The following is a 15,830-nucleotide window of genomic DNA, read 5'->3' on the forward strand; positions in this document are numbered from 1 at the left end:
CCACGAAACTATTATAAAATCACATGACTATTCAGAAATCTGGAGTATTTGTAATCTTGTGCCTAAATCAACGATCTCGTCATTATATTATGATCAACAGTCTGTTGCATTGCTTGATTGGTTGCAGACTAATGAAGCTCATTATTGCACATTAGCCTGATTAGTGATTTGACATGAAAAATTGTCTTTTCTCAACGTTACACCATTGGTATGGTTCCTAGCTCAAAAAGATCTCATTTTATGACTTCTGTGCCACACTGTATATTCTCAATGAGGCTAACGATAACTTCAATCACAAGAACATTCTTGCATAATAAGAATCTTGGCCTCCTCTTCATAACAACAATAGATATTTTTGAAAACAAACAACTGACATTATTGTTCATCATGCACATGCTGGAAAACGAGGTGATTGTAAGCTTTGCATTTACTTTACTGTATGTCTAGTTGCTAGATCTTGTGAATCCAGAAGTTAATGAGTGAGACACACAGAGTGCAGTTCTGAATCAAAAGGAACAAGTTACTCCAATAACATGGAATTGGATAGTACAGAAAGAAGTTAAGATCAAACGCTTATTATAAACTAGAGCAGCTTTGAATAATAATAATAATAATAAATCTATACTGTTACATAATTTAAAAATTATGGCCCCTTATTGTGGGCAGAGTATGTGTCTTTATTTAAGTGTCCTGATTTAAAAATCATCTGAGTGACTGCATTAAAATAATTTAAGGAGAGTACCATAAAAACGTTAAAACAAAAGGAGTAACAACTAGAACTTACTACAGTAATATTAATATCAACATTAGAACAAAATACAGTCACCTAATTCTCTTCAGCTTTGAATAAGCACTAATAAAATGTTTCAAACAGAATACAGATAATTTCAGCAATGGTAATTGTCGAAAAAAGAATATGATTTCTAAATGTATTGTAAATGACTTTCATTTTTGGAATGTTTCGAAAGAAGTTTTAACAAGAATTGAAGGTACCAGTTATAAATCAAGAGGCTTGCATATAATGAACATATTGACACGGGTGCAGAGTTGAGTCTATACGGAACCTAGTAGTTTCAGATCCTTGTTTAACTTAACTTAACTTATATCAGTAATAAGGAAAAACACAATGATTATCTGGGGTTCCATCCTTATGTAGCAAAGAAACGTTTTATAAATCTTTACTCCACTGGGAAGTATGAATAAATTAAATTTTGTAATGTTGTTTTTATTCATGATTAATATTTGATAAATTATTACCTTTAAATTTGATGGAGAAATATTTATTTTTCCATGTAGTGTGATGATACTTTGTAAACATTAGTGATGATGTTATGTCATAATTTTTACTTTACTTTATTTTACTTTGCTATAAGGATAGACACCCAGTGGCGTAACGAAGGGCCCTGCTGACCCCGCTGTGCAGGGGGGCGCCGTCTTAGGGGGGCGCCAAATCGTCATTTGAATGTGGGACAATTTCGAAAACTTAACTAAAGTACTAGCAAAACTGCGCGTTTTGCTCTAGATACACACTTTTATAGAGATTTTACCGGCGTATCCTCTTAAATCGCCTAATTTGTTCAATTTTAGGGAGGGGCACCAAAAGGAGAGGGGCGCCAACAGGGGGGCGCCTTTTCGGCAGGGGGCGCCAACAGGCAACGTTACGCCACTGTAGACACCCTCGAAAAATGAATAGACCAATACAATAGATTAAAAGCAATAAAAATGGTACAAATTTTAAAAACTGGGGTACAAAAAAATATAACCCTTTGTAATATAAAAGTGGTCAACTAAAAATAAAATCCACAAATTCACATCACAACAAAAAGCAGTTTAGACCCCCACCAAACAAGCACTTCATGACCTTTTAAGGTACAGGAGGTTTTTAAGCTTTGAATAAGCTGAAACAAATCTGGTATTTAAACTTGACCCTTGATTGACCCTAGATGCAGGTATATCCCCTGCTACTGTTGAGACTGGAGACCAAATTATATTAGTAACAATGTTCAATGTTAAGATTTTATTGCTTAATGTCTTGAAACAATAAACATTGAACAGGTAACTGTGAATAAAGCTGTGATAAAAAGGATCCATGTGTCAAAGGATTATGACATTTGGTAGAATCCACTAAGTATAACTTCAGTCGAACGTCACAGCTGTAAGTGTGGGAGATCGATCTGACAATAATCTCTGTTTTAATTTAAACTTGTATTTATATTGCACTTGCTATTGTTAACAAATTTGACCGTAATAGTCTTTTAGTCTTAATATGAGCCTTGTCTCTAAAAACTTAACTGAACTAGCGTTTCGGTGTGTGCAAAAGCTTTCAGGCACATACATTCCTTGTCCCGTGTAGTGAGTTACCTGTCCTTCCAAATTAACCAAACTAGCAGTCAAGAACAAAAAGTCATACACCAAATGGGCATTATATTTTATGAATTATTTTACATCTCTTATTCTGTAAAATGTGCTAAAATTAAATATCTTGTTTCATTGAATTTCTTGTTTCATTGAATATGTAACAATTGATTTTAAATCACTAAAAATTACTTTAGATCGATGCAAAATTCAATAAAACGTTTAAAAAAATGCTTCGATATGATTTAAATATATTGAGCTAGGATAATTTCATATTTGTAAAAGTATTCAAAAATTTTGTAAACCAGTCATGCCCTGCGCGACTTACTTTGTACTGCATTGTAGTGTCCAGTCAATTTTTTAAAGCGCGCAAATGAGCATATTGGTTTGACAGCCACTAATTTTGAAAAATGATACACGTCTAAAGCGAGCTTTTTTTGGGAAATTGACAATTTAAGTTATTTTAAGTTAACTTAACACCTAAAATTTATGTTTTACAATATTAAATATGCATAACCTGAGTTTAAGAGCAGCACATTTTTAAATAAATTTCACAAGTACTATCAAATAAAATGCAATTTATGTTCATATGCTGTTATAAAACCAAACTGATCCTTGATTGACGACGTAAATCTTTTGCAGCTTGGTGTGGCCCAATACTGCATTTTGCTCTTTCTGATTTTTTATTTCGCACGCCAGTCCGCGCCGTGTGCCATGTGTGCAGTACTCTTTTTAAGGTTCGTGAACAAGAGAAAAGTGCGAAGCCAGAAGCGTAAAAGAAGAATTGAATACATGAAAAAAGTAAACAATAGACTAGCAAGCTAGGTATGCTAATTTTTACTGGGCCGCGCCCGCGCTCAGCCTGTCATTCCGCCTAATCTTTATTGTTTATGAACATAATAGCCTGAGGTTCCCAGGTAAGCTAATTTAACAAAGTGATCGCAAATGTGGTTGCGAGAAGCGTTATTGATGCGCGCGGCGCGGCCCAGTTTTATTGTAGCACGATACATTGTATACTAATAGTCACAGGAGGGCCAAAGTGCTGCTCACTGCGGCAAATGTTGTTTAACTGATTCAGAAGACTTTCTCTGGTGAAATTTTGCGGTAATGTAAAATAGTCGTTATTAAGTTGTTCTGACAGTTTTTATTATTGGTTGGACAGAGGTTTTTAATAAAAACATAGCAACAAAGATTTTATTTTATACCCACAATCAATACAATATAGTATATAATATTGATAATATTCCATTTCAAAGAAGTGGTTCTATAAGCTGTGATGATGTTAAATTTCAGTGTAAGCCTGGGCCACGCAGCCAATGTGCAAGTGTTTGTTAATTGTACTTAATCGGGAAGCAAACCAAAAATCTAGTTAAGTAAAGCAATACCAGATTGGTGAAATTATTAGTCAAAAATAACAAATTTTGTTAAAATTTCAGGTTGTGTAGCATGGTATCAAAATTGCTTATATTATTAGTGCTTCTTTCTGCCAATCGAATATTTATATAGAGTCCTCCAGTCGATTTTTTGGAGTGTGGACGATGAAGAGTTATGCAAAAGCAAGGCAGGCTCAACTATTTTGGCAGGCTCAATTATTTTGAGTTCATGCCAGCCACACTACCAGGTTGCAGAGTTGGTTCGTCATAAAAAACATACATATTAGATAATATCAGAGGAGCACAATTTAGCAGACGCTTTTGGTCGAATGAGCATGGGCATAGAAACAGTTCAAACTGGAGCATTGAGTTATCATGAAAGTAAACATCACCATAGTTTTTGCCGTCGTCAAAGTGGTAAGTACAGCCATAATTGCAGCTCCTTAGAGTATGGTTCCAGAAATATTTATTTTTCAATCTTTTGATTCTCACCGAAAAGTTATGATAGTGATGTCCATTTTGCCCATTTATTCGTCAACTTTAGATGGCATCGATGGGTATCTATGTATCTATAATTATGAGGGAATCTCTTTATTTCTTCTATAAATCAGAATAATTTAGTCTATCATAGTTCTGTATTACATAAATAAATTGATTGTTATTGCAATGACATTTAATTTATCAACTATTTGATTGATTGATATATTACTGAAGGTTGCAAAAGCTGTAGTCATTAAAACTTTAGAATATAATTTGCAGCAGTCCCATTTTAATATAATATACATTAGGAACATTTTTTATTGTTTTGCTTCGAGTTCTATGCATTCTTGATACCTGATAAAGATTTCAGCTAAGCGATTTTTATAGAACACTAGAAGTGCAATAGGGAAAGTTTCAGACAAATCAAGCATAAATGATATCATTGGCATGTCTGAAGTGGTTTGAAAATAGGCCATTTTTAGTCCCAAGCGTTTTGGTCCCTTATTCCTGCCACTCAGTATTGCCTACTGTAATGTAAAAATTTTTAAGATCATAGAGAAACTGACCCTGTCTCACTAAAATGGACCACTTTTCATTAAAGGAATGTTAATTAAAAGTTTTTGTTTCACTGAACATTTTTTGATTCATTGATTATTTATGTACTTCGGTCCTTCTGAGTTCTGTGCTATGTTAAATTCATTTTATGATATTAATAACCTTCCTCAGGATGGCTCACTACTACAAGATGTAATCTGAAGATATAAAATGAGCTATCTGATCCTTGCAGCATCATGGATCACTATTGTTCTGTCATATGATGAGGAATATAAAGCCTGTGAATCGACCATCAGGAACATTGAAGGAGATGTGGAAACTTACTAGTAAGTCATTTTTGTCAAACAGCTTGGTCTACTCTAGTTTGATGAATTATTTCATTAATCATTCATCATTTATTAATCACTTTTCATTAATCGCTTTGAATGAAAAAACGGTCTCCATAATGTTGGTGGCATAAGAATATGTTTTTTCAGCTGTGAGGTTAACAAGGAATGTTGCGCCACACTAGAAGAACCAAATAAGTGTTGTTTACCAGACCTTGATAAGGGAATAATACCGTGAGTAATGTTTACTTTCTTATAGATATTGATGCTGGTGGGCGGGCAACTAAATATTATTTGTTTTCACACATGACAGAGTTTCTAGATTTTGATTGGTCAATGTTGGAAGCTGATCGGTTAATCACTGTCACGTGTTAGAACAAATATGATTCGCCTCCTCAGAATTATTCAGATCTAAACCTCAATACAATGAATTTTCGTCTGTACCTCATAACCCTTCCTCACCAATTTTACCACACCAATCCTCCATGATCTGCCCACGTCTTTATGTTCATTATAAGATTATACACCCCTTGACATCTTTACACCCTCCTTTACACCTTTCCCCTTACTTTTAACACACCCTCTCACTTGTTTTCAGAGTCACTGAACCAGTTGAATGTACAGATAATTATTGTCCTGGTGGAATAAAAATTCCCATTCTAAATGTTACTTTAAGGTACGGTTATATAGCTGAGTGGTTCGACCTTTAATTGAGCATCCCCTGTATTTGCGATATTTTGATTTGGGTACGGTTATTTAGTGGTTTGACCCTTCATTGAGCATCCCCTGTATTTGCAATATTTTGATTTGGGTTAATTGAAAGCAACTAACTTTAATTGGGGGATGAAACAAGATATAATTGTATGCAAGATTGTAGAAATGTAATGGTACAATCTTTTGAGGAACTACAATTGAGTAACTCACTCTTTTGATTCAATACTTCAAATTTTCGATAAACTTCTCAATTTTGTTGCAGTCTTGGTATTTAATATCTTAGTGATATGTTGGATATGTATGCAAGTAAAATGTATGCAATAAATGAATTGCTTATTGCAAGCTGTTTAGCAGAACTTCTTTAAAAACGGAGCATGTGCTACACACACAAACTGTAATGCTTTATTAGTATCTAGCGAGTTTTACATGTGCTACACACAAACTGTAATGCTTTATTAGCATCTAGCGAGTTTTACATGTGCTACATACAAACTGTAATGCTTTATTAGTTTCTAGCGTGTTTTACTTACGAAAGGTACTTTTAACAGTATGGTTTACACATCACATTTCACAGGTGTAACAACTATCTGACCGAGTTTATCTTTACTGTTGCAAGATACCGAGTTTAAGATAAATCTTTACGGTGGATAATTTCAGATTCCCAAATTCAATCGGTTTTTTAGTTGATTACCCGTTTATAATAAACTGATCCATTTATGGATTTGTGGTTATGACAACAAATGCTTTATCAAGCCGTTGCTCGAGCCAGGGTTTTAAAGCTGCTACAATAAAGAGATAACCATCTAAATCATCTCACTCTCATCACGTGACCAATGGATCACGTGACTCATAACCCACTATCTCAGTACTTTATGATACGTCACGTGATGAAATCCACCCAATGAAAACCAGTGCCAGGAGATTTGAACAGTGACAGCTATGCACTGGGAACAGTGCTTATTTGGTATAATAGTAGCGGAGAAGCTTTCAAGTTTTAGGATGTTCAAATTCTTGCTTTAGCAGCTTTTATCATAGGATCAGTGGGTGACTGGGTGTACAAATTGGCTAAAAGGTTGTTTTGAGAAAGCTCGTACTGGAGGAACGATCCAAGTTGACACTTTTACACGTTCAGTGAAATTCTAGAGTGTAAAGCTTTGAAAAAAGGGAATTTGAAATTCGAATTTTATTCTCCTTTGAGTTTCTCTGGAAATAAAATGGTATTTATCAGAGAGGAATACATTGTTTACTTCAAGAAAATCTCAATCCACTTGCTTATCCATACTCTAAAAGAAACAAATTATTATAGTCTGAAAACATGCTCGTACCTACCAAATATAATCTAGTAATTTCCAAGAACGAGCTAAATACTTGTACAGTAGGCTAAAGTTGCTGACTTTTCGACTACGTATTCCTATTTTCTCGCTGCTTCCCATGCAAGTTTATTGAGGATATATATGCAGTCTGGAGTCGAAGGTAGTAATTTCTCATATTTCTCATGAATTCAGTAGACTTATCAATTAATACTGATTATTTAATTAGTTAATTGGTTTTTAATTGATAAGAGTGCCATGATGTATCCCTTTTTGATAATTCTACTTTATTGGCAGGACAGACTACTCAGTGCCACCATTTTATCAATACACTTCACAATATTCCTGTCACCATGGTGATTTTAGTTAAACAAACGACTTTGCTAATTAAATAATTAAGTCTTTATGTTTAACTTTGTACAACAAGTTGTAGGGGGCCTCACTGACGTTGTATAATTATAACCATCATAATAGAATAGTGAGCACGTAAACCATTCAGTCGAAATACTGTCAGTATTACTGACAGTATACTGACAGTATACAGTTAGTAAAACCGTACAGTTTGGGGATATAGTACAGTAAATCTGGGTTTTGACTATTGAGTTTCTCGCCGCACAGTTATACTGGTTCCAAATTAGGGTTTATGGTTTACAAGCACTCAAGTAATTAGGGAAGTAACGAGCCTGGAAGCTCACTTGAGATCATGGATTCATTAGCCGTATTTCAGTGGATCTGGTGAGATTAAACTTAAAATTTCTACATTTTTCCAAAATGATGGGGTAGAGAAAGAGAAGATAGAGGTATAGTAAATTGGGTTTTAATGTTAGTTAATACTTTAATATGATATGACAATAGGAACTCCTGTAAAGAGAACAATAATTTATACTTCAATACAATATTATCAAAACCAGATTATTTATAATACTCACAGTAAACCACATTTTCCGCACTTTATAAGCCCACGTGATTAATTAAGCCCACGTGATTAATTAAACTCACGTGATTAATTAAGCCCACGTGATTAATTAAACTCAAGAAACAGTACGGTCTGACTGTGAAGTAATATGTCAAGTAGTAATTAGTCCCTTGCCTGGACCAGTGAGAATTAGCAACCTGGACTAGTTTAATGTAAACCTCATACTAACTGATTGGAGATAATTGAATTTATAGAGCCACGCTGTTAGACAGGTTTTAGTAATCTACCTGTGATTGGTAGCGGGTAATGAGATTACTGAGGCGGTATTACCTGTTATTACCGGTTATTACCTGTTATTACCTGTTATCTACAAATATAGCTACAAACAAAGCAGCTACTTTTTACTGATAACTGGTCACACACGTTACAAGATAGTGACACGCACCGAGTTCTATAGTTACACTGAAACAAGAGATTCCCATCAACGAGAAGTTACTAATTTTACAAGAAATTACTAATTTATAATTAGCCTGTTTCACGAATTAGCTGGAATGTGTGGCGGTCCTGATTGAGAAATTCCTTCAATAGTCTGTTTTTATCACCAATTATAGCTGTTTTAGAGTTTTAGTTAGGTACTATAGTTACAATAGCTGTTTTAGTTACACCACAACCTCATTGTATTTCCCGAGTAGTGGCGTAAATAACCAGAAAAAGTACTTGTTCAATTAATGTTTTATGCCGTAAATACGCATATCATATATATATTATATTATATATGATATATTATATATATTATATGCTTATTGACCTGGTTAGATATCACCTAAAATACGACCTCACCTGACAGGAGATACCTCTTTGATGTAGATGTTTGCTGGTGCCTCAAATACTGACAGATAGCCAGCAACAAATTTCATCCTTTCAACTTTTCATTATCAAACATCTGGTATCTAGAATTGTTATTTACATCCACATACCTAGTCTACTGCATACAGCTGCGAGACTTTGAGCTTAGAGATAAAAATGAGGAGAGAGCATTATTTGGTTACTAATATTTTCTACTGTTACCGTTTTCCTTCTTTTTAAAAACCAAGTCAAAAGATTCAGATATTTCAACTTTTCCACGTCAAAAATCTTCGTTATTTAAAATACAAATACCAAGTCTGCTACTGAAAAGACGGTTATAATTTAGTAACTCTAAGCTTTCTCCAATTACGGTTTTCCTTGGAAATGTGTTTACCGAGTAATATATTGATATTTATCCCATGCGCTTGCCAGGGCCCAGATATCAAAACAAGCGGGCATCTCGCAGAGCCACCCTGTTTAATTTGTTTCATTTTCAAGACGATTGTCATTAAGCACAGTGGTACTGTGGTACACAGTGGTACACAGTGGTACTGTGGTACAATGTGGTACTGTATTCGTCCTCGTTTCTTCACCAATAATACAACAGGTCAGTCTTTAACAAAAAACTGTTGTACTACTACTGTAGTGCTACTTCTATAATACTGATCAGTCTCTAAAAGAGACGGTCTAATACACAACACTGCAGATCTCGTCTAATTTGCAGTTTGACATATGTAATTGATCTCTGGTTGTCTTCAAGACTGTTCCATACCGTCACCGTACAGCTCATAGATCAGTAGAACTGTCAAAAATACAAGGGTACTTTAAAATAGAGTATCTAGTATACAATACAGCAGATCTTCCGTAATTACCGGTTAAACAAAACTAATTGATATCTTGTAAACTAATTAGCAAGTGATCTGTGGTTGTTTTCAAGACCGTTCTATTTTCAGCTGTACTCTTTTCTCAGCTTCTCTCCAATTACCATTCCTTAACATTCCTTACATAGGTAGCCTTAGTAACCAGTAACCATAGTAAACGATAGTAACTAGACATGATGGCCCTGAGTAAATACTACCGATATTTGGTGGGGAGATCTAGTGTTGTATACTAGACCGTTATTAGGTTTAAACAATCTTCCTACCCACTCCTTTATAAATATAACGATCATTCAGTAGAACTATCATCGTCATGTAAAGAGATGGATAACATGTGCGCGTATAAAAGCGGTTATCAGCCATGTATTTCATCACGATTTTAACATTATGTTAATAAGGTAATGGTGTAGTACTAGTATATGAGCTGTAATGATTACATAAGGTGCACCATAATGATTTTAACATCGTGATGATAATAAGATAACATATTGAGGGCAGGTGTTAGTAAGTCATGCATGTCAGAACCATTTTAGCACTTTTGTAGATACCACATTTCGTAGCACTTTATTTTAAACTCTAGTGTAATGGGAGAGAGCACCTTATTACTTTATTACTACTACTACTACTATGTGGTATTTTGTGCTACGTAGCACCTTATTGAACATTGTAGAAGAATTTAGCGAGATCCTGCGAGATCACAACTTCTCGCGAGGATTACTCTTGGTATGGAGGTATGGAATGTACCCACTACCCAATCATTGTGTGATAATGTACACTACAACTATTGAAGTTTGAAATGTACCGTGTGAAACTCAGTTGATTGTACACGAACTACAGGCGAACTGTCCCCCATTTAGCGTGACGTGTGGACTGTGATTAAGTGTACGGTCTAAGTCCTTAAATTACCCCGAACCTCTATTTACTACAAGTGTCTTACTTTAAGTGCATTTCCTGGACAATGAGCCAAGCGTTCCTGTAAATGGGGGCCTGGTTATACCAGCAAAATATCAAAAGATTAAAATGGAAATTCGCGCAACTTTTTATTTCTGAGAATACTGACAATTCTTTTCATCAGACATCTCAATATGCTCTAGAGGAAGATGCAAATAAATTAAGATTTAAGTCAGCAGAACTAGAATATAGTAATGCTGTTGCCGGAGAAAGTCAGCTTTATCCGGTATCATAGCTTGAAGTATAACATCATCAACATGACATCATATCACGTGACATCATATCACGTGTTATTTCACATTGATCACGTGATAACTGACATGTTATTGTATGTATAATAATTGTACCTGTCATTTTCTTTGCACCCACATTGCTTGTCGGGACATAAACAAAGTGGTAACTGTTTCACGTCCAACACAGAAGTAATCCACATAATTATACACATAATTACACATAATTATATCTGATATAACAATACACCGCATAATTGTGTTCGCAGAATTGGGCGGTGACGTAATTCCAAAAAGCTGCCTCAAACTTCGCCCAAGGAGTTCTAAAATATTTGGTCCTTTTTGGGGTTTCTTCTCCCGTGTGTACACTAAAAAACTAAACAAAGCTTCATTACCGTCGTATATTATATCATGGTCGTCAAGGGCTGAACAACTGGAACACAGACAGATTCCATCTGATATTTGTAGGTTTCGAACAAGGTAAGAAATCAATCGCGCCTAGCTGACTAGTTGCTTAGTTGGGAGGTAAAATTTAGAAACTTGCAGAACTTCTCGCCCCTAAATGTTGATCCGTCAGCTCTCCCTGGCTTGACCTGATATTCTAGTTGAAACACACGCCTAACAGATTTAAAGAGAGCTTGACTGTGAAAAAATCTGTGTAATCCTCGCCCATCTGTTGAATCCCCTGAGTAAACACTTCCTGGTGTCACTAAAGTAGATCCTCTATATCTACTAATTAAGTCAGACAAGAACTGCAACTGTTGGGTATTATATTCCAGGGGTGTAGGTCGCCCCCTGCCCCCCCCCCTATATACCCAAATAAATTTTGTTTCTTTACCAGCGGCTGAATTAGATGATTTGTCGATCGGACTAGTTGAGAAGTCTGACGAAAACTCAGTGTTTTCCTATCCAACTAATTATTTAATAGATTATTATTTTAATCAACAGTTTAGGAGAACTAAGTTAAGTAGCACTAAAATACATGCTGATCTTCACAAAGTCACAAGTTTACTGATACTCAGTTTATAACTGATTCTATCAAAGTCTCTGTTAACAGAATCTGTGAGCAGTAGCAATAGCACTTACTGTAAAGCTTCCTTCCCATTAACAACATTAACAACATTAACAACATTAACAACATTAACAACATTAACAACATTAACAACATTAACAACATTAACAACATTAACAACATTAACAACATTAACAACATTAACAACATTAACAACATTAACAACATTAACAACATTAACAACATTAACAACATTAACAACATTAACAACATTAACAACATTAACAACATAAACAACATTAACAACATTAACAACATTAACAACATTAACAACATTAACAACATTAACAACATTAACAACATTAACAACATTAACAACATTAACAACATTAACAACATTAACAACATTAACAACATTAACAACATTAACAACATTAACAACATTAACAACATTAACAACATTAACAACATTAACAACATTAACAACATTAACAACATTAACAACATTAACAACATTAACAACATTAACAACATTAACAACATTAACAACATTAACAACATTAACAACATTAACAACATTAACAACATTAACAACATTAACAACATTAACAACATTAACAACATTAACAACATTAACAACATTAACAACATTAACAACATTAACAACATTAACAACATTAACAACATTAACAACATTAACAACATTAACAACATTAACAACATTAACAACATTAACAACATTAACAACATTAACAACATTAACAACATTAACAACATTAACAACATTAACAACATTAACAACATTAACAACATTAACAACATTAACAACATTAACAACATTAACAACATTAACAACATTAACAACATTAACAACATTAACAACATTAACAACATTAACAACATTAACAACATTAACATCGCCAGAGTTACGAAAGAGACATGTATGTCTCCCGATAGAGTTGCAATGAAATCCGTACGTAAAGGGAATTTTAGTCGTACCACAAAACATACAGAGAGTGGGAGTAAGGACTTGAACCACTGGCTTGCCAGGGTCACCCCACTCATTCAGTCCCCACTTTCAACAGTCAGCATTACTCCGGCTCACAGCATTCAGTCCCCACTTTTAGCTTTTCAACAATCAGCATTACTCTGGCTCACAGCATTCAGTCCCCACTTTTAGCTTTTCAACAGTCAGCATTACTGCGGCTCACAGCATTTAGTCCCCACTTTTAGCTTTTCAACAGTCAGCATTACTCCGGCTCACAGCATTCAGTCCCCACTTTTAGCCTTTCAACAGTCAGCATTACTCCGGCTCACAGCATTCAGTCCCCACTTTTAGCTTTTCAACAGTCAGCATTACTCCGGCTCACAGCATTCAGTCCCCACTTTTAGCTTTTCAACAATCAGCATTACTCTGGCTCACAGCATTCAGTCCCCACTTTTAGCTTTTCAACAGTCAGCATTACTGCGGCTCACAGCATTTAGTCCCCACTTTTAGCTTTTCAACAGTCAGCATTACTCCGGCTCACAGCATTCAGTCCCCACTTTTAGCTTTTCAACAGTCAGCATTACTCCGGCTCACAGCATTCAGTCCCCACTTTTTACTTTTAGCCTTTCAACAGTCAGCATTACTCTGGCTCACAGCATTCAGTCCCCACTTTTAGCTTTTCAACAGTCAGCATTACTCCGGCTCACAGCATTCAGTCCCCACTTTTAGCTTTTCAACAGTCAGCATTACTCCGGCTCACAGCATTCAGTCCCCACTTTTTACTTTTAGCCTTTCAACAGTCAGCATTACTCTGGCTCACAGCATTCAGTCCCCACTTTTAGCTTTTCAACAGTCAGCATTACTCCGGCTCACAGCATTCAGTCCCCACTTTTAGCTTTTCAACAGTCAGCTTTACTCTGGCTCACAGCATTCAGTCCCCACTTTTAGCTTTTCAACAGTCAGCATTACTCCGGCTCACAGCATTCAGTCCCCACTTTTAGCTTTTCAACAGTCAGCATTACTCTGGCTCACAGCATTCAGTCCCCACTTTTAGCTTTTCAACAGTCAGCATTACTTCGGCTCACAGCATTCAGTCCCCACTTTTAGCTTTTCAACAGTCAGCATTACTCCGGCTCACAGCATTCAGTCCCCACTTTTAGCTTTTCAACAGTCAGCATTACTCTGGCTCACAGCATTCAGTCCCCACTTTTAGCTTTTCAACAGTCAGCATTACTCCGGCTCACAGTATTCAGTCCCCACTTTTAGCTTTTCAACAGTCAGCATTACTCCGGCTCACAGCATTCAGTCCCCACTTTTAGCTTTTCAACAGTCAGCATTACTCCGGCTCACAGCATTCAGTCCCCACTTTTAGCTTTTCAACAGTCAGCATTACTCCGGCTCACAGCATTCAGTCCCCACTTTTAGCTTTTCAACAGTCAGCATTACTCCGGCTCACAGCATTCAGTCCCCACTTTTAGCTTTTCAACAGTCAGCATTACTCTGGCTCACAGCATTCAGTCCCACTTTTATCTTTTCAACAGTCAGCATTACTCCGGCTCACAGCATTTAGTCCCCACTTTTAGCTTTTCAACAGTCAGCATTACTCCGGCTCACAGCATTCAGTCCCCACTTTTAGCTTTTCAACAGTCAGCATTACTCCGGCTCACAGTATTCAGTCCCCACTTTTAGCTTTTCAACAGTCAGCATTACTCTGGCTCACAGCATTCAGTCCCCACTTTTAGCTTTTCAACAGTCAGCATTACTCCGGCTCACAGCATTCAGTCCCCACTTTTAGCTTTTCAACAGTCAGCATTACTCCGGCTCACAGCATTCAGTCCCCACTTTTATCTTTTCAACAGTCAGCATTACTCTGGCTCACAGCATTCATTCCCCACTTTTAGCTTTTCAACAGTCAGCATTACTCCGGCTCACAGCATTCAGTCCCCACTTTTAGCTTTTCAACAGTCAGCATTACTCCGGCTCACAGTATTCAGTCCCCACTTTTAGCTTTTCAACAGTCAGCATTACTCCGGCTCACAGCATTCAGTCCCCACTTTTAGCTTTTCAACAGTCAGCATTACTCTGGCTCACAGCATTCAGTCCCACTTTTATCTTTTCAACAGTCAGCATTACTCCGGCTCACAGCATTTAGTCCCCACTTTTATCTTTTCAACAGTCAGCATTACTCCGGCTCACAGCATTCAGTCCCCACTTTTAGCTTTTCAACAGTCAGCATTACTCTGACTCACAGCATTCAGTCCCCACTTTTATCTTTTCAACAGTCAGCATTACTCCGGCTCACAGCATTCAGTCCCCACTTTTAGCTTTTCAACAGTCAGCATTACTCCGGCTCACAGTATTCAGTCCCCACTTTTAGCTTTTCAACAGTCAGCATTACTCCGGCTCACAGTATTCAGTCCCCACTTTTAGCTTTTCAACAGTCAGCATTACTCCGGCTCACAGCATTCAGTCCCCACTTTTAGCTTTTCAACAGTCAGCATTACTCCGGCTCACAGTATTCAGTCCCCACTTTTAGCTTTTCAACAGTCAGCATTACTCCGGCTCACAGCATTCAGTCCCCACTGTTAGCTTTTCAACAGTCAGCATTACTCCGGCTCACAGCATTCAGTCCCCACTTTTAGCTTTTCAACAGTCAGCATTACTCCGGCTCACAGCATTCAGTCCCCACTTTTAGCTTTTCAACAGTCAGCATTACTCCGGCTCACAGCATTCAGTCCCCACTTTTAGCTTTTCAACAGTCAGCATTACTCCGGCTCACAGCATTCAGTCCCCACTTTTAGCTTTTCAACAGTCAGCATTACTCCGGCTCACAGTATTCAGTCCCCACTTTTAGCTTTTCAACAGTCAGCATTACTCCGGCTCACAGTATTCAGTC

At 36.4% G+C, this 15,830-nt stretch overlaps 1 protein-coding gene across 6 annotated transcripts in view; it reads left to right on the plus strand.

Annotated features, from left to right (window-relative positions):
- Positions 1-4,938: 4,938 nt before the first annotated feature.
- LOC134824294 (uncharacterized) overlaps positions 4,939-15,830 on the plus strand; it is a 32,304-nt gene continuing 21,412 nt past the window's right edge. For 5 of the 6 annotated variants that reach the window (XM_063836109.1, XM_063836112.1, XM_063836110.1 and 2 more), the window contains exons 1-3: positions 4,939-5,089; positions 5,240-5,323; positions 5,688-5,765. In XM_063836109.1, coding sequence (XP_063692179.1) covers positions 4,974-5,089; positions 5,240-5,323; positions 5,688-5,765 — 278 coding nt within the window. In that variant the 5' untranslated portion in view covers positions 4,939-4,973. The remainder of the gene's footprint in view (positions 5,090-5,239; positions 5,324-5,687; positions 5,766-15,830) is intronic. The other variant, XM_063836113.1, reaches the window with a different exon arrangement.

This window comes from Bolinopsis microptera, chromosome 12, assembly GCF_026151205.1.
Source record: "Bolinopsis microptera isolate Bmic1 chromosome 12, MBARI_Bmic_1.0, whole genome shotgun sequence".
In the NCBI taxonomy this organism is placed as follows: domain Eukaryota; kingdom Metazoa; phylum Ctenophora; class Tentaculata; order Lobata; family Bolinopsidae; genus Bolinopsis; species Bolinopsis microptera.